This window comes from Squalius cephalus (genome assembly GCF_949319135.1).
Source record: "Squalius cephalus genome assembly, chromosome: 5".
NCBI classification, from domain to species: domain Eukaryota; kingdom Metazoa; phylum Chordata; class Actinopteri; order Cypriniformes; family Leuciscidae; genus Squalius; species Squalius cephalus.
In genome coordinates, this window is record NC_137126.1 from 44,240,206 (window position 1) to 44,261,329 (window position 21,124).

Here is a 21,124-nt window from a genome sequence, read left to right on the forward strand (position 1 = left end):
ACTTTTGCCGAGCCCAGCAGACTTATTCCCGACAGTCAAAGCGGCATTACGTCACAAAAGTGCGGACTCGTAGGAAGACCACGAGTGCTTAGGGTGCCAATTGGGATAGGGCAATAGAGAGAAAGTGATTGTGTATGTGTGTGTGTGTACCTGGTAATCCCTGTTATGAGGACCAAATGGCCCAACAAGGTCAACAATTACTATTACCATCCTTGTGGGTACATTTGGTCCTCATAACGTACCAGGTACACACACACACACACACACACACACACACACACACACACACACACACACTTGCTCGCACGCACACACACAGACAGACAGAAAGACAGACAGATAGATCAGGAGAGAAAAAAAAAATTGCTCTTCATTTAATCTCAATGCCATCTAGAAGAAATAATTGAGATATTAAATAGATCTTGTTCATGATTTCTAATGTGAAAAGAGATCATTCCTAGATCATCTAACGCATTTGCACGTATAAATGGTTTTCGACTGCTTTTCGATACCACTGCATTTTCTCTCGCTCTATCATTTTCTATCAGTGCTAACCACCACTATCAGCTAGTAGGTGTCAATCTAGATTCCCAGAGTTTGTCTTTTTTTTTTTTTTTTTTAGCTGCTCTTGTGAAATACAGGGTGAGCTGTGACACTTGACATATGCCAGCAGGACGTGTCATTCTGAGCAAAGTCATGCAAAAGTCATGCACCCCACCTCCTCCTACAGAGAAACTGGGTCTCCGCTGGCAGAATATGGATTATCTAGTCGCATGAGTTACATAATGTATGCACCAAGCTAAAAACTGACAGAATGATAAAATGCCAGCATGCCTTTAAGAAAAGCCTTTGTTGTTTGTGTATTTTAGTGTGTCTGTGATGCAGGCTATTTTTAAAATCCCAGAGAAATGTAGGACTGCTTTAGTCACACGTTTACATGGCGTGGTTGATTTCCAGCATGTAGAACAAGGGACAAATCCATTGTTTTATCCCAAGGACAGAAAATAAACTGTCAGGGTTTAAAGCACCATAACTAGACGCACACTCACACACGCACACACACACACACACAAACAGTATGTATTACAGTGCCAAAACACAGGAGTGTGTTCTGAAGAGACCCTTGTATCTCCAGAACAGATGATTTTCACTGAAACGTACAAAAGAAAGCTTGTGTTGCACATCTATACGGTGTTGTGTCTGTGAAAAATCTGAGCCATATCATCTGACCTACTGCTGACCACAGAGCGAGACAGCGAGACGCTCCCGTTCAAACACTTAATCACAGAAGCTCAATATTGACAGTTGACAGCTCCACGGTGCCATTCAGCTATTTTTATCCAGAGTTCATCGAAATTTGAGAGGTCGTCATTGAGTCTTGTGTTAGTCTGACTGCTACAGGTGGATACAACGAGTGAAATCTTATCACTGCGGTTATTAACGGTCCAGTACAGCTTGAAAAGAAGGTTAAAAAGGTAATGATGTGAAATATAATTTATATATGTGTGAGCAAGCAGAGTAGCTTTGCTGCATCCAATGAAAGAGCATGGAAAGTTTTAATAGGGACTAATAAGTGGGATTTGAACCTCCAAAAGCTGCAAAAATTTGTAATAGTTCAGAAATAATCCTGATATTGGTGCCATGTTAAAGTAAACAATCGCAATCCATTTTATATTCACAATGGGATAGAAGTATATACAGAAGCTTATCTCCACAAAGTGGAATAAAAACACAAAAAAGGTAATCGCGACTTTTTAAAAACTCAAAGTTCTGAGAGAAAAAGTCAGAATAACTTGCAATTGCAAGATATAAACTGGGGAAAAAAATCTAAATAAATATACAATTTTTATTTTTTATTCTGTGGTGGATATAAGCTTCCATAGAAATTGGATATTCAACAAGGAATAAAAAGTGTATGGTGGACCATGTTTTTATCATCGGGAATTGATTGGAGTGTAGAAAATGTCTATATGGCAGGTGTTTGGAGGGGAGGGATTAACATTGTTGCTCATTTCACATGCAAAAGGTTTCGCCAATCACAACAGAGGTCATTTACATAATCTTTGAAGGTACAACAGCCATATTTCATTTCAAGAGCAAACATTCTCATGCAAAACTTGATTTGACTGTGTTTGGTGAAAGAAACATTGACTATCATTAGCATTAGCATTAAAATTTGAATTGAAGATATAAAAATGTTTTAAAAAGGGCATTTAAAATAGGTTTGAGTGGTCTCTAGGTGGAAGCTACACCTCAAGGCCTGTTACTATATGAACTATGGGTTACGAAATTGCATAATAACAAGGAATACTCAGTGATTACATCAACGTGAGAGATGAGGAAAGGAATTATTGCTGACTACAGAGTAAAATGTACATGGATATTTATTAAAATGAGACTAGCAAGCAAGCGATTCATTCTAATTTTCTCTGTCCTGCCCTCCGGTTGCAGCTAGAGCCACTTTCAGCCGTTTATTTGGATAAAAGTGTTATTTGTGTACTCAAGATAATGGCCAGCTGATGACCCTCTTTAGATGACAGCCCGTCCTCAGTTATCTGTAATCAAGATTAAATGCGCAGAGAAAACACTGCTTTCTAGCACTGTTGCACTGAAGGATTTTTCCATTGTAATTAAAGGTGTGGAAATACAGTTCCAGCAACAAACATGTTCGTGTTTATATATTGGGTGAGAAAAGCCTGAATGAATGACAGCGCTTTGTACGCCAAGCCAATTTTCAATTTGCTTCCAACGTGCAGCTATTTAAGCTCGCAGATGTTTCTACTCTAGACTGCATTTCGAATCACTTTGCCTCCCAAAACTGAATTAGAATGTTTATCCGCCAGTCCAGGATCTCATTAAGTTAGGCACCTAAAAGATGCCACTGTCAGTCTCGGTGAAGTTGGGGGATTGCCAGCTCACGTCTCGACTCACAGAAAATAAATTGTTTACATTGTGATGAAAGCAACGCGTTTGGCGCGGCGCTGAATTTATTTATTTTTTCATTGGAACGGAGGCACAGAGGAGCCATTTTTATTTTGACAGATCTGTCCACAGGGTTAGCTATCTGAAACTAAATGTGTCTTTGTAGTAAGTAAATATCCTGGATCCGAGGTACATGAAAAGTATGGTGTGGTTTATGTACTGATGTAGCGTGACGTTTGAGATACTGAATCCTAAAATCATCTGTAGCATGGAAACATATGAGCGGGTCCAGACAGAAACTACTTGTTTAGTGTTTTCAGTGCTGATTTGAGGAGAAAATTGTGGATTTTTGCATAATGGATTTAAACATGTTGAACAGAGCTGAGAGTATTACATTCGTATCTATATCTGAAAGCATAATCAAATGTATTAATAGTTTAAAGCTGCAGTCCAACTATTGGTGCTCTAGCTTGGCCATTCCCAAACTGTGGTCCGCGGACCACTAGTGGTACGTGAGGGTACTGCAGGTGGTCCGTGGAAAGGCAAAATAAAATATAAAATAATATTTTTTTTACCTTCATTTTACCAGGAAATGTCCATAAAAATAGAAAAAGTAAAAAGAATATGTAGACCTATATTGATATAAAATTTAAATTAAATTGTCAAGTTATTGTGTGATTATTAAAATAAAATAGGCTAGTAGTCCAGTCATTTTAAGCCAAAATGGGGGTCAACCTTGAACAAATTGCAACAGAAGCAAACTCAGCTGATTTTGTATCCTCAATATGTCCTGAGTAAGGAAAAAAAAGTCCAGAAGAATCACATTAGGGAAAGTTTCGAAAAAGACCCAAATATACCCTATTCATACGCCTATTCATTATTTTTCTTAATAAAGGCTGGTTTAAAGTACTTCTTCCTGCCTCTATGTATTAATGCTCATGGGAAGCCTAAATGGGTTCCATTCAGACCTTAACATCAAGTATTTTACTGTTATATGTCAACAAGATTCAACAAGACATTTTCACCTGGCTATACTCAATGTTTAGATCTGTTGTGGTATTTATGCAAATTAGCACATACGTAATTAGATTACGCACCGTTTGTCCATGTTAACAAACAATTTAAAAAAAACTTGTAATACATTTTTTTGTTTGTCTTGATGTAAGTAATCAACTCAGTAATTTTCATGGTGATATAAAGGTTAAAATTTTTACCCTATTCACGTAAGAAAAATAATGAATAGGTGTATGAATAGGGTATATTTGGGTCTTTTTCAAAACTTTCCCCAAATGGGATTCTTCAGGACTTTTTTTTCCTTACTCGGGACATATTGAGGATACAAAATCAGTTGAGTTTGCTTCTGTTGCAATTTGTTCAACCTTTTTCATAAAATGACTGGACTATAGTGGCGCTCGGCCGTGACATTCAAGTTCAGTGCCGTTAGAACCACAACATGGATCGGTGGATAGCAACAGGTTCTCTGAAGAGAAAAGGGCAGAGGCAAATATGCCCTCATTATCACATCACATGCATAGCCTTTATAAACGAAATGTTTATAAATGGAATGAATAAGGCCTGTTATTATTTTAATTTCCAGTTAGTTTCTTGATCTCGTGTTTCTGAAATGTTTTGCGGATGTGCTGTTAAGTGGACAAACTGAAGCCTACTTTTTGAGGACTTGTAAAACTCTGAAGATTAATAATCCTCTAAAATCGCCAAAGGTTTTGAAATGTTGACTATATCCAAGTGTTCTTATTACTGTATCGATTTCATACTCCATTGCTATGGAAATAACCCTGTTGTTCAAATGAACCTGATTATGCCCTCGGGCGCTTGAGTAAATAAATAAATAAAATATGTGGCAGCCGTTGTGTGCAGTAAACTTTCTTTTAACAAGCCTGTTGTACTAATGTGATGACCAGTTATAGTTTTAGTGCTAGTAAGCCTTGAGGTGCCTTAGAGGTGCGGATTAATTCAGGTAGGACTGTGTGTAGACTGACATACACTCACCTAAAGGATTATTAGGAACACCATACTAATACTGTGTTTGACCCCCTTTCGCCTTCAGTACTGCCTTAATTCTACGTGGCATTGATTCAACAAGGTGCTGAAAGCATTCTTTTGAAATGTTGGCCCATATTGATAGCATCTTGCAGTTGATAGAGATTTGTGGGATGCACATCCAGGGCACGAAGCTCCCGTTCCACCACATCCCAAAGATGCTCTATTGGGTTGAGATTTGGTGACTGTGGGGGCCATTTTAGTACAGTGAACTCATTGTCATGTTCAAGAAACCAATTTGAAATGATTCGAGCTTTGTGACATGGTGCATTATCCTGCTGGAAGTAGCCATCAGAGGATGGGTACATGGTGGTCATAAAGGGATGGACATGGTCAGAAACAATGCTCAGGTAGGCCGTGGCATTTAAACGATGCCCAATTGGCACTAAGGGGCCTAAAGTGTGCCAAGAAAACATCCCCCACACCATTACACCACCACCACCAGCCTGCACAGTGGTAACAAGGCATGAAGGATCCATGTTCTCATTCTGTTTACGCCAAATTCTGACTCTACCATCTGAATGTCTCAAATGAAATCGAGACTCATCAGACCAGGCAACATTTTTCCAGTCTTCAACTGTCCAATTTTGGTGAGCTCGTGCAAATTGTAGCCTCTTTTTCCTATTTGTAGTGGAGATGAGTGGTACCCGGTGGGGTCTTCTGCTGTTGTAGCCCATCCGCCTCAAGGTTGTGCGTGTTGTGGCTTCACAAATGCTTTGCTGCATACCTCGGTTGTAACGAGTGGTTATTTCAGTCAAAGTTGCTCTTCTATCAGCTTGAAACAGTCGGCCCATTCTCCTCTGACCTCTAGCATCAACAAGGCATTTTTGCCCACAGGACTGCCGCATACTGGATGTTTTTCCCTTTTCACACCATTCTTTGTAAACCCTAGAAATGGTTGTGCGTGAAAATCCCAGTAACTGAGCAGATTGTGAAATACTCAGACCGGCCCGTCTGGCACCAACAACCATGCCACGCTCAAAATTGCTTAAATCACCTTTCTTTCCCATTCTGACATTCAGTTTGGAGTTCAGGAGATTGTCTTGGCCAGGACCACACCCCTAAAAGCATTGTAGCAACTGCCATGTGATTGGTTGATTAGATAATTGCATTAATGAGAAATTGAACAGGTTTTCCTAATAATCCTTTAGGTGAGTGTATTTTATTATGTGTATTATGAGGTGGTCCGCGAAAAATTCTTGATTACAAATAGTGGTCCACACACACAAAAAGTTTGAAAACCCCTGCTCTAGCTGTTAATAAACAGAACTGCATAGAAATCTACATATGTTAGCATTGATATGCTAGTGCAGTGTTGTTATTAACACTTAACTAAAACTATATATATATATATATATATATATATATATATATATATATATATATATATACACACACACACACACACACACATACATACAGTGTGTTTCAGTTCATTGAAATAAGGCTGAAATAAAATAAAATATACATTTTTGGTGAAAAATTTAAATTAAAGTGAAATGATACCTCAGCAACTGAAGTAAAATAAGTTGAAGTAGCCTACTAAAATTACTAAAACTAAAAAAAAAAAAAAAATAGAAAAGCTAAACTGAAATATAAAAACAAAAATACTAGGGCTGTCAAACGATTAATCGCGATTAATCGCATCCAAAATAAAAGTTTGTTTTTAAATAATATATACATGCATGTATATATTTAAGAAATATTTGCATGTATATACTGTGTATATATATTTATATTATATATAATTTATATTATATATAAATATTTTATATATAAATAACACATTTTTCTTAAATATATATGCATGTGTGTGTATTTATATATAGAAAATAATTATACTCCATACACACACATATATTATGTAAACACAAACTTTTATTTTGGATGCGATTAATCGTTTGACAGCCCTAAAAAAAACACAAATGCATAACAGGTGACTAAAACGTAAACTTAAAATAAAAACAAAAGCTAATTCAAAGTATTAATAATAAAATAAAAATTATAAACAACAGTAGGGTTCTATACAGATTAACAAAATATTCAAAATGTATTGTCTTTTTCTTAGAGGAGAAAAATTGACCAAATTTATATGGCTCATCTTATCTAAATGCTTAGAATGATTAAGTACCACCATCAAATCATGGTTCGAAGCTGTGATGTAGACGAAAGCTATCGCCTATTTAAAAAAAAAAAAAATGAAACAAGACATGTTAAGGGGTCTTTAAGCGGCAGGAAATTTGTAATACTTTGTGAATGATGAGTTGTGGAGATTCTGTGGAGATGCATTTTGCATGTAGGCCTATAGGCTCTGTCAGTAGCTACTAGCCTCTGAGTACTAAAACTAGTATGACTATGCTGACTTAAGAAGAAGCTGTGGGAATAGTTATGAATATAATATGATTATACTTGTGTTTGTGTTTATTTTGGCTCATAATCCAGGTGGAGCATGTGGGCTTGTGAGAAATGGGCTGGGAAATCATAATTGTTAGCAAGAGAAGTGGATTGCATGGGTGAGAGGAGGGGAATTCAGAGTTAAGCAATGGGATTTGTTTTGAGAGAATTGGAAAGTGTTATTAGAAGTACTCAAATTATTCATATTTGTTTAATACGTAGGCTACTAATCAGATTGGTTCAAGTGGTTTGGACCTGAAACCGTATCTTCCAAAGTCTTATTTTATTAACCACTCACATTAAAGTTTACTATTTACGGTGTCTTTATTGAAAATCCATCAATTTAAACGCAGCAGTCTCAGCCCTGAAACACAATGTACAATCTTACATGAACAGATGCTTTTAGCCTCTAAGCTCAATTTCATGTCTGTTGGTTCCTAAATGTGTTAGAATGCTGTAGAAATTGATACTTTTATTCAGCAAGGATGCATTGAATTGAGCAAAAGTGCCAGTGACATTCAAAATGTTTCAAAAGATTTATATTTAAAAAATAATGTACTTTTTAACTTTCTATTCATCAAAGAATCCAGAATTTTTTTCTCTCTTTCTGATATTAAAAATACATAACTACTGTGATGGTAGAGCATTGAACAACATATTGTTGAGTAAGATAGATCTGTTAAACATTCATACACTCTTAAAAATAACAGTGATATCATAGAAGAACCACTTTTGCTTCTCCAAAGAACCTTTCAGGACAGTTCCTAAATTATTTTTTTTTTTCTTTCTTTCTTAGTGAACATTTAAAAAATCTAAAAAAGCTTTTTTTCCTCTCTCAAGAACCTTTTGTGGAATGGAAAGGTTCCATGGATGTTTAAGGTTCTTCATGGACACATTTATGCCAATATTATAATTTTTAAAGGAGCTATAGAATTGAGAAACCCTTGTTATTGGCGACACCGGTGGCCGTTAAGTGAACTGCAGCCAGCAACTTATTGCTCGTGCTCACGTGATGTTCAAGAGACTGAACGTGATTTAGTGCCTTGATATACTCACTGCAAAGTTCTTTTTCCAGACATCAATCACGCTGCTGAGAGCAACAATTAGATGAATATGTAAATTTGTCATGCATGCTTTCTTCTCAATAATGAAATAAACACAACAAAAACGACAGAGACAGGAAGTCATGGAAGGTTGCGATTTTTAGATTTTGTAACAAGCTGTTGGCAATAAAAAAAAAGCGATTAATAAATAAAATCTTACATATTTTAAGAGTCTATAGATGCTAAACAACACTTCTGATTTAATAGCAAATGGTAACATCAGCTCCCCCATTGAGGTTTATTATCATCACGGTTATGCAAAAAGAAAGTGAAGTGTGCCCTTTCTGCCCCCTAGAGGCACAAAATTTTAAAATATCTGGAAAAATAGCTGTATATGACATATGGAAATTTGAGAATTTAACCTAAAATGGCTTACTTACAGTTCTCTATCCACATTAAGCTGCTTTTAGAATAAGTATTTTTACTTTTGTATTATGGGAATGTGTTGGCCTAGCATTTATTTGTATTTGTGAACTTGCATTAAGTATGTTTCTGGCCTCAGTAGTAAACCAGAGTGTCTGCGTGCATTCCTTTATTTATTTTTCCCGCAACCTGCTCGATTCTCTGTTATTCATGAACCATCTGGCAAACTTTGAGCATGTGGTACAGAAGGCAGACACAAATAAGTCCTGATCTGCTTCGCTTTGCTCCAGCATCAATAAAATCATCTGCATTCCACAGCTCATACTCAATGTTACTGCAGAAACCTCAGGCATCTGTTCTCCTTGAGCATCCATCTTTACCTTTCTGTCCCAACAACACCTTTCATCTGTGTCACCTTTCCTGTTGCCTCTTTACTCTCTGCCGATTTCTATTCTAAATGTCCCTCTCTTCTGCCCTTTACCTTTTCCTGGTGTCTTTGTCCTTTATGTCCACAGGACGTGTGGTAAATATACTGTATGTTTACATGTTAAAGGGGTCAGGGACGTGGTGTGTCCACTGTCCTGGTGTAATAAGATATGGCTAGAGAAAGAAAACACTTTTAACTGCTTAGTAGTTCTTAAGTGAACTTGTACAATTTACACATTTTTAAATACTTTTTAAAACGAAGATGCATTAAATTGGTTAAAAGTGACAGTAAAGACTTTTACATTGTTGCATTACAAATAAATGCTATTCTTTTGAACTTTGTATTCTTCAAAGAATCCTGAAAAAAAAAATTATGATGGTTTCCATAACTGTTTTCAACACTGATAATAGTAAGAAATGTTTTCTTGAGCAGCAAATCATCATATTGGAATGATTTCTGAAGGATCATGTGACTGAAGACTGGACCCAATGCTGGACACTGTTCCTCACTGGCTTTAACCTCCACATCCACACTGTTCCTCACTGGCTTTAACCTCTACATCCACACTGTTCCTCACTGGCTTTAACCTCCACATCCACACTGTTCCTCACTGGCTTTAACCTCCACATCCACACTGTTCCTCACTGGCTTTAACCTCTACATCCACACTGTTCCTCACTGGCTTTAACCTCTACATCCACACTGTTCCTCACTGGCTTTAACCTCTACCTCCACATCTACACTGTTCCTCACTGGCTTTAACCTCCACATCCACACTGTTCCTCACTGGCTTTAACCTCCACATCCACACTGTTCCTCACTCGTTTTAACCTCTACATCCACACTGTTCCTCACTGGCTTTAACCTCTACCTCCACATCCACACTGTTCCTCGCTGGCTTTAACCTCTACCTCCACATCCACACTGTTCCTCACTGGCTTTAACCTCCACATCCACACTGTTCCTCACTCGTTTTAACCTCTACATCCACACTGTTCCTCACTGGCTTTAACCTCTACCTCCACATCCACACTGTTCCTCACTGGCTTTAACCTCCACATCCACACTGTTCCTCACTGGCTTTAACCTCCACATCCACACTGTTCCTCACTGGCTTTAACCTCCACATCCACACTGTTCCTCATTGGCTTTAACCTCAACATCCACACTGTTCCTCACTGGCTTTAACCTCTACATCCACACTGTTCCTCACTGGCTTTAACCTCCACATCCACACTGTTCCTCACTGGCTTTAACCTCCACATCCACACTGTTCCTCATTGGCTTTAACCTCAACATCCACACTGTTCCTCACTGGCTTTAACCTCTACATCCACACTGTTCCTCACTGGCTTTAACCTCCACATCCACACTGTTCCTCACTGGCTTTAACCTCCACATCCACACTGTTCCTCATTGACTTTAACCTCTACATCCACACTGTTCCTCACTGGCTTTAACCTCCACATCCACACTGTTCCTCACTGGCTTTAACCTCCACATCCACACTGTTCCTCACTGGCTTTAACCTCCACATCCACACTGTTCCTCATTGACTTTAACCTCTACATCCACACTGTTCCTCACTGGCTTTAACCTCTACCTCCACATGTGCCAACACCACTGCTGCTTATGATCAGATGTACAGGACCTAGAGCCTGATACATTTAAATTCATGACCGTCCATGTGTACAGGCCAATAATGTCTGCTGGGTGATCAGAAACTACAGTAGCTCCATACAGTCACAGTCAGGAATAAGCTGATGTTTCATACATTGGTTTCTACAGCATTCTACAGCAGAGTTGCTGGTGTGCTGGTCTCCTCATTAGCCGTTTTATCTAGGTTAATCTCCAAGATATTCTTGATCAATACATACTAGACTTTTTTTCTGAGTCATATTATTTTATCTTTTCATTTTTTTTAATCTTATTGCTATTTTTAAGGAGTAAAATAAAAAATCCATGTGTTAACGCCAGTCTCTGAAATTAATAATTTAATTTCAGTGTGGTGTCTAGTAGCATACATCAACAGTTAACAAAAATAGATGAAGTCTCGATCACTATTTTTTCTCCCTACATCTAAACTTGGCACTGGATTTTAATTGGTGCTTTAATTCTGAGGTTAATTGGCCTTCAGAAAGCTCACAACGAAGCGGAACCAGTGGGTGCTAAAGAGGCTTGAAATGTGGTAAATGTATTTCTATATTCTGCCACATGATTAAGATGTTGGCACTGTCACTCATTTGTTTATTCAGTGGTAATGAGTGTAATTAATGTCAACTCCGGAAATGAGTAATCCTCTATATTCATGTAATGCAGAAAATGGCGCTGATGGGGAATGAACTGGCGGGCAACTCAGATGCCCTCTAAAATCACATGAAGTATGAAGCCACTAGATTATGATTTCATGTTTTTTATTCTTTACTCGTGGGCAAATGTGCAAAATATTGAAAAATTCTCACACAATATTCCAATCAATTCTGAACAGAATGTCAGTGTGTTCACCTGTGCAAAACTCATCAATACATTGTCAGTGAAATCGTCATTATTTTGCACTGCAAATCTTAAAGGGTAACTAAACCCTAAACCAACTTTTTTTAGTTAATGGTCTGTAAGAATGGGGCTTTATTAGTGCTGTTCATTGATTCGAGTAACTTTTTTGACATTTGCATCGGTGCATTTTGCTGGATTTTTTCACATAGCGGCAAAATATGAATATGCCTACAGAGAGCGCGCGCTATTGACATCAACTCGATAAAACTCATCAGATGCATGTACTTTACGTCGTCTTGCGATCCTGTGTGTCACTCTCCATTTTAGAGTCTGACAGCAGGTCTCAGGTGCACGCCCCCCCTGCTCAGCCCCGCCCACGGTTCGTCCCCTCTATCTCCGCTGGGGTCTGCCCACTTTTCTAGCATTTTTCAAATATTGCCAGTGGGTGGAGTCAGGCTCTGACCAGGGGTTTAGTTACCCTTTAAGTAATATTTTTGTCTTGATTTCAATTAAAAATATCTAAACATCCATAAAGATGCAAAATTGCATAAAATATTAAGACTTGTTTTCAGAGAATATGTCTTGAAATTTTGGAGCGTGGTATCATGGTGATGGAAAAAATATGAGGTAGAAGGAAAAATGACATTTCGCAAATGTTTAGCATTCCCCCGAAAAACCTTACGTTCACTTGCAAAACTTTTGTGTTGTTTGCGAGTGTATGCAATGTCTCTCGGGGGAGAGCAAACGTTTTGCGAGAGAATGCAAAGGTTTTTCAAGTGATCGCAAATTTTCTCAGGGAAACAAACAGAAAAATATCGACACATACATTTTCCACCCATCCCATATTTTTTTCCTTCACTATGTCCCTTTAAGGGCTCCGTACAAAATTTAGTGATGTTTAAGCTTAAATCAAATCAAAACAATTTGTTTATGTGGTAAGAAAAATATTTTTCAATACTATTACATTTTTTTTATTATCTTACACTACAGTATTTACTTAAAAAGCAAATGTATCTTGTTTTAATTATGGGTTTAAAGTCCCCCTGTGGTGAAAATAAAGTTTTTAATGTTATTTAAATGTCTACGTGGTGTTTTTAATATGCTTTAAGACAAACCATGTGCAAATTCATAATTCAACACCATTGCTGAGTATTTTCTCCTTAAAACTGCAGTGACCCAAAGAGTCTCAAAAACGCGGTTTGAAATCGATGGTGTTTCTGACATCTTAAACTACCTTGTAACCAATCACATCCATGTGTGATCGTCAACGAGTGGATCTCTGAGCTGGCGTGAGTGAGTGGAGACGGGGCTCATTTGCATATTCATAGAACCGCGTTTACTAAATGGGGCAAGGGTGTAGAGTTACATTCAAGCTATTTTAAGGCATGAAGGCTTTTTTTTTCATGGAAAAAACATTTAAATATGTAATATTGGTGATCAAAGATGAGTTTTAAGGGATTCAATTATTGACTACAGGGGGACTTTAATGGAAACCAAGACAAAAAGTTCCTTAGAAATGTGTCTGTGGGATGTTTCCAGCCATTTTCAGTGTCTGCAAGGTGAACATTTTGATCACTTTTAAGTCACACAATTTGAGGCATTATTCATGTCTGCAGTGCAAATAATGCAGGATGAGCTACAGGATGTTCCAATGTCCAGTTTGTTCAAATCCATCCACAGCATGTCCTAAACACCCCTGTTGGTCTCAAAACAAGGGCTGCCATTACTTTCCATATCCACTTGTACGGTTGAGATAAAATGTTGTAAATCTCATTACATGCTTTCCATATGCTAGAGACATACTGTATGCAAATGTGCTAAGTCAGAGATTGCCACTCGTCTCTGCTGCCTCTCTCTCTGCACAATTATCTCAAGTCCATGTTCAGTATTCTGTCTCCTTTTGTTTTCCATACAAATAATTAAATTAGACAGAAGAGAAGTATCCTTGATTTCGCCTCCTTGTTTATCAATGGTTTATTCGCTCTCCTGTGGCGTCTTTTATATCAGGATGAGAGCTTTTCTCACAAGTGGAGAGACAAGCAGCAATCAGTGCATTTTATGCAAAGCTGAAAACACCATTCGGCTTGTCAGGTTTGCAAGAGGGTGGTCCTCGGCACGTCGAACGGCGCGCTGCTAATAAGCTCGTCATCTGAAAATGCAGCTTGGCTTCTTTGTGAAATGAGTAAGCGGTCGACTGGAGTGCTGTTATTATGAGGGATTCTCTTGAGTTTAGAAAAATACCAGAGGTAATGCAAAACTAATAGGTCGGTAAACAGTTATATAGATTGTGGTCTGCAATGCAATAACCTTTTATGAAACAGGTTTGTTCTTTCTATGGCACGACAGGATACGGGCTTCCCCTTGAGTGAAAAGGAGAAAAACAGAAATATAAAAAAGGCAAAGCGGGGCTCCTTACTGGGATTAGAGAAAGGAGAGGCATGACCGGCATACTGATGGAGACGAGGTAGAGAAATATTGAGTGCTAGTATGTAGTCCATGTCTGACAAATGGCCTTTACAGTGAAGGGCGCCCAGCAATAAAGGACATGGGTATGTGACTGTCCAGAGGACGAGACAATGCACCAAAATAATTGGGAGGATGGCGTATGACATTTTGAGTAGCTTTACTCAGCACTAAACAGATGAAAGACACAGAGGAAGCGCAAGGTTAGCACGGTCGGCTATGGGTAAAAAAAAAAAAAAAAGAAAAAAAAGGAGCTTTGAAAACGGATCTCCGACGTGCATTGTGTGGGTGGGGATAGTCCACTAATGACTAGAAGATAAAACAGAAGGTCTGGTAGATTCAGGAAGCCTAACGTTTCAAAGAGCGGCAATGGAATATTTTTATCGGCAACGAGGGTGAAAGAGAAGCGCTGTGAAGCAGAAAGACGGAGAGGAAGGCTGACAGCTCACTGGTGGAAGATGACAGGAGAGGGAGAGGGAGAGGGAGAGGGAGGATATTTGAGGGAAAGTGTAACACAGGGATGCTGTCAAGCCTCAAGCAAGCTCCATTTAACAAGCTGCAAGATTGAGGGACGGAGGAGAATTCAGGGAGCCGGGCGAGAGGATCTACAGGCTCCTCTGCCTTCTGCATGTGCACGTGAAAATATCTCACATGGGTTTGATTATGTAAACATGGTTGAAGGAGGAGTTGGATGAACGGTCACGTGATATTGAGGCATTGTGATAGATGTTAATGCTAGCCTATAGTACAATGGTAGTACAATATAGTACAATCTATCTATCTATCTATCTATCCATCCATCCATCCATCCATCCATCCATCCATCCATCCATCCATCCATCCATCCATCCATCTGCATTTTGTTGGTCTATCTATCCATCCATCCATCCATCCATCCCAATGCATTCTCATCCTAGGGCGTCATATACTGATGCTTTTGACATTTCGTCTACATCGAACGCACATGGCACCCTTTAGCGTCAATATGACACGCACAGAGCTTTGTTCGGTTATGGGTAGGTTTAGGCCTGGGGTAGGGTTAGGGTTAGAACACTAGGAGGCGCCTTCTGGCCCATATCTATCTGTGTCTCATATTGACGCTAAAGGGTGCCATGTGCGTTCGATGTAGACGAAATGTCAAAAGCGTCAGTATATGACGCCTTGGGATGAGAACGGGCTGTCCATCCATCCATCCATCCATCTGCATTTTGTTGGTCTATTTATCTACCCATCCATCCATCCATCAATCCATCCATCTATCTGTCTGTTGATATATCTATTCAGATAGACAGATATCCATCACCTACTGTAGATAGATAGAGGCTTGTAGAGATGTTGTGGATTGTTCACATGTGAAGCATTAATTGTCCAGAGATGAATGTTCCCTGCATCAATCTCACAGTGGTGTATGATAGAGATCTCATAGACAGACACTTTTTTTCATCTGCTCTCCTAAAAAATGGTTGACTTGAAGAATGGCTGAATAAAAACAACATTTCTTATCTGTGTGCCTCCCGTAGATAAACCCACCCGATGCATCTGTGCCACATCCACACACAGAGACCACTAGGCTTCAGATCAGAGATGAGAGAGGCCATCTTATCTGTAACAGTCCAGAATCACTTCAAGCATGTTCACACTCGCTACACTCCCATGAGACACAGATCCAACATCCTAAGTCCTTCCCCCTGGCCCCATCTCACCCAACCACGTATCGAACACCCACAGCACATTTATCTTCCCTGGACAGACTAAATGTCAACCCTTACACCATGCTGGAATGTGATTAGCTAGTGCTAATAGCAATGATGGAGCTAATTTTGTTCAAGCCTCCCTCCTATGTTTCATTTATCGGTTCTCTCATTTGGCCGGCTTTTCTCACTTGCGTTGGCTGATGGATGGGAATGGATCCCGCGGCACAAATTTTTGCCGGTAGCATTCACACATGCAGGCGCAAGTACAGACAGGTCCTGCTCTCACAGGCAGGCAGCCATTTTAGAGCTGTTTAATCTATAGAAGAGCTGTGTCTGAAATACTGTAAATGCATGCTGTTTTTACTCAACTCATTTGAAATGGCTTGTGTTATATTTAATTATTACATGGCTTGGTTGAACATGGCTGTTATTTCTTGATAACAGACCGCTGCTAAGGATAACACACCGTTGCCATGAAAAACAGAGCGTTGCTATGGACGCAGGATTCTAACCGTAGAGACTGTTTTCTTTAGCGGAAGCAATACAATCGTTTTTAAATCAATAAACTCCTTTTTAAATCAATATTTTGTGTCAAATTATTGATTTATTTGGTAGGTAGCCATGTAATAAGCGGGATAATGTAGAGTGAGGCGGTTGTTATAGCGAATACACAAAGAATATATAATTATATTTTAATTTAGATTTATTTTTAAATACATTTTTACATTTTCTTTCCATAAGAGATATAATTCCAAAGCTAGTTAAAAAGTTTCACTACCATTCAAAAGTTTGGGGGCTGTAAGATTTTTTAATGTTTCTGAAAAAAGTATCTGTCTTTATTTGATCAGAAATACAGTAAAAACAGTGATATTGTGAAATATTATTAAAAAAAATCTATTTTAAATGTAATTTATTCCTGTGATCAAAGCTGAATTGTCAGCATCATTACTCCAGTCTTCAGTGTCACATGATCCTTCAGAGTATGCTGATTTGCTGCTTAAGAAACATTTCTTATTATCGACGAATAGAAAGAAAATCTTTTGTAACATTATAAATGTCTTCACTGTCACTTTTGATCAATTTACTTCATCCTTGCTGAATAAACGTTTTAGTTACTCCAAACTTTTGAACGGCAGTGTATATGTTGCATGATCACAGTTTAACATTCTTATTTCAAGCTTGTGTAAAATTGTTCAAACATGAAATGATGTCACCTGCCAAATAATGTAGCTGCTGTCTTGACCTCAAACTGACCAGTTGCCTTTCTATCTCTTCTCAACAGGTGGTCGCCTCCTCTGCCTGGTGTTATGGCTTAACATGGTGCCAGTGATGAACGGCTGCCCGGCGAAGTGTGTGTGCTACAGCGAGCCGAGGCCAACCGTGGCTTGTCAGCAGCAGGGTCTGTTCTCCATTCCCACTGAGATCCCCGTCCGTAGCCAGCGAATATTCCTCCAGAGCAACAAACTGACAGTGGTCCGATCGACCAGCTTTAGTTCTGTGCATAACCTCACGGTCTTGTGGATGTACTCGAATAATATCAGCCATATTGAGGCGGGGGCCTTTTACGGGCTGGAGAGACTGGAAGAATTAGACATCGGCGACAACAGTAACCTTCGCATCATAAGTCCCACCGCGTTCCGCGGTCTGACCAAGCTGCACACCCTTCACCTGCACAGATGCGGGCTGTCCGAGCTCCCGGTGGGAGTTTTCCGAGGACTCTTCTCGCTCCAGTATCTGTACCTGCAGGATAATAACCTTCTGGCCCTGCACGAGGACACTTTCCTGGACCTGGCGAACCTCACCTACCTATTCTTACATAACAACAAGATCAAGGTGGTGACCGATCACATGCTGCGTGGTCTCACCAACCTTGACCGCTTGCTCCTGCACCAGAACCGCATTATACACGTGCAGCAGCGGGCTTTCAACGATCTGGGCAAGCTGACAACCTTGTTTCTCTTTTACAACAACCTCACCATGTTGACAGGGGAGGCCATGAACCCTCTGGTGTCCCTCCAGTACCTAAGGCTCAATGGGAACCAATGGATTTGTGACTGTCGAGCCAGGCCGTTGTGGGACTGGTTCAAACGCTTCAAAGGGTCTAGCTCCGAGTTGGAGTGCCACCTTCCCACCTCTCTGACTGGGAAGGACCTGAAACGACTGAAAAGCGACGATTTGGAGGGGTGCGTGGACTCTCCGGCGCAGGTTCAAACCAGTATCTTCAACACCAAGGCACGCTCTGGAAAGTTCCTCTCCCTTGAAGATCCTCTTGTCGAAAGCATTCCCAGGTGCTGTCTTTCGGATAATGACAAATCCTCCATTATCTCCAGCAAGTCCCACCCGGATCCTTCATCCTACAACAGCCGGCAGATCACCAACAATCCCCTGAAAGAAAAGGAGAACATCTCCAAGACCAAGTTTCGGGAGGTTGATCAAACGAAAAACGACACTCGTAATAAGCAGAGTCTCAATGATGGTCCTTTGGGAACCATGTCCAACCACCTTGACCAGCCCTTGGACAAAATTGACCCAGAGCTGCTGGACAATCTGGAACCTTCTACAGCGCCATCTAGGAAGAAAAAAAAGTGCTCCAAAAAGCCCAAATCAGACCAGTATTGCCTAAAGGGTCATGGGTCCACCATTCAAGTGTTGGCTGTTCTCTTTCTCCCCTTGTTCTGGTTGTCTCTGGTTTTGTCCTAGTTCATACTCTCATCCATCAGTTTGCTCTTGACAATGACACAAAATACCTGCAGTAGCCTGAGTGGACAGACAAAAGACGTTGAAAAGGGGGTTACGACGTTGCTCCGCATGGTTGAGAATAAAGTTGCAATGCTAATGACGCATTAAAAGAAATGGATGCCTTTACAGAATACATGAAATCTAATGTATATAAAACTGGGTGCCCAAATATTTGTTCTATGTACTTTTAATGTGCTGTGTTTAAGCAACACTGCGAAGAGCTCCCTATTCCCACATCACACCACTCCAAAAAAGCTGACCAGAAAGTGACTATTGTAGATGAACCACTTAAAAAAAGAAGAAAAATCCTTAAACCATGACTAAACCAGATCGCCGAAAGCACCCAGGAATGTTGCTGATATGAAACAGGAATGATATGAAAGGGAATTGACATTTATTTTTTTTGTTCCCAATATTTTTTTTCTTTTTTTTTCTTTTAAAAGTGATACATTTGTTTGATGCTGTTTTTTATGTTTCTAAGTATTTCAGTAAAGACAAATGTTTAATTCTCCCCAAATACGTGCTATGTTCTGTTTGCGTCATGACACACTGCAGGTGGCATCTTGGGAAGGAATGCTGTCTATTTGTTCACTGACATTGCGATGGAATTATAGATATGCATTTTATTTTGCTGGTGTACGAGCATAAATATATGACAAATAAAATATCTCATTTTTTACAGATGGCTTCTCATGTGACTGAAGAACAACAGCATAAAATATAGTTATATTGAATATTAAAAGATCCATTAGTGATCAAGAAGGTTTTTAATTCAATTCAATTCAAATACTAAATTAAACCCAGGGGAACTGAATGTCTATTTCGTGTATATTCCATTAGGATTGAAACCTCAAAGGCGCATATTGCTGCTCATTAATGAACTTTAACACAATGACTAATGATTCATCCATGTGTGAAGCTCAGAAATTCACAACATGAAGAGTGCCAAAACAACCAGGCATCTTTCATTACCAAATTAATGGATGCGACACTGACTGAATTTGAGAAGATTCCTCATAGTACACATTTCTTTGACTTGGCATTCACTATTAAGGACTTTCAATAATATTATGACATTTAAGAAGCATTTGCTTGTGGTGTGATGAAATAGTGATTAATTTTTTATGGTAAATTGCACGTCAGTAGCAGTAAAAAAAAAATCACATCCTTTGGCTACGTCTGGCATCAAGTTGATAATCACTGCTTAAAATATGAATAAAGAGTGAAAAATGTTATTGCAATGATTTACAGCACTGCACTAGACATTTTTTTAAAGACTAACCACCACAGAATTGCATGTAATTATAAATAATAATAAAATAAAAAAACATGAATGCATTTCATTAATATTCAATTAAAATCCCTATATTCATAAGATATTATAACAGTGGTTTGGGCAACAAGGTGATGGGATTTTTTATTTTATTTTTATATTGTGCAAGTTTCTCCCAAACCTTTATAGTTACTGTATGCAATCGTTCACATTCAGAGTAAATGGAAAAACTCATTTTAATTTGTATTTAAAGAAAATACTGACACTGGATGGACAAAGGACAACAAATTATTGTGATAATACATTTCCTAAACTAAAGGAAGATTAAATGCTATTTAAAAAAATAATTTAATGTCAAAATCATTCAATATGTTAATGTGAACCATATGCCACATTATTAATATACACAGTGCATCCACTCATTTATTATCAAGTGATGCTAGTGTTTCTCTCAACTTGAAAAACACAAGAACTCCATTTTCTCATATTCCATATTACTCTAACATAACTATATACTAGGAAGACATTACCTAGCAGTTCAGACTTTTGTTGTCATCTAGTGAAGTAGCCTCTTCAACAGGGATCTAAACACTCTTACATATTTATTCATTTAAAAGAGAAACCTTGCACCATATATGCCAAATTTGGACTGGAAATATCACGTGAAGAATGAACAACGTCTAATCAGTTGTGCACTGAAAAGTGCTCAAGTATGGGTCATAGACTATCACACTGTAGGAATCCATGTTCTGTCCTCTCCTATAAACAGATGGCGGAGCGTGCTGGGATTGTTTGCGGATGATGACCCATTGCTTTGTCAATTCTGGCCGGCGCTCAAGTCCTCGTCCGATGCCTTCAACTACTCGTGCGCTGCAGGAGTCTGGCATAAGACAGCGAGGCACACTTCAGTAGGGAGAGGTTTAGCCAACAGTAGTATGTTATACTAAACACACTCCTGTCAGCTCACTTACGCCCCGTCTACACTGCTTGTGACACGACAAACCTAGAACACTCAGGTTATAATCAATGAAGCAATCTACAACATACAGTAGGCGTGCAATGACGAAAATACTTTGTTGGTTATAATAGGAGTGTAATCGTATTGCTGCTGTTGCACACTTGCAGTGTAGATGGTGTGCAATTATGAGGACAAACACTTGAGGTTTAAAAGGTCAACAGTATTCATAAAATC

At 38.9% G+C, this 21,124-nt stretch overlaps 1 protein-coding gene across 1 annotated transcript in view; it reads left to right on the forward strand.

Annotated features, from left to right (window-relative positions):
* The window catches only part of rtn4r (reticulon 4 receptor), an 81,936-nt gene extending 62,600 nt beyond the window's left edge, over positions 1–19,336 (forward strand). Inside the window, exon 2 of the mRNA XM_079872444.1 lies at positions 17,203–19,336. Coding sequence (XP_079728570.1) covers positions 17,203–18,620 — 1,418 coding nt within the window. The 3' untranslated portion in view covers positions 18,621–19,336. The remainder of the gene's footprint in view (positions 1–17,202) is intronic.
* Positions 19,337–21,124: the final 1,788 nt, after the last annotated feature.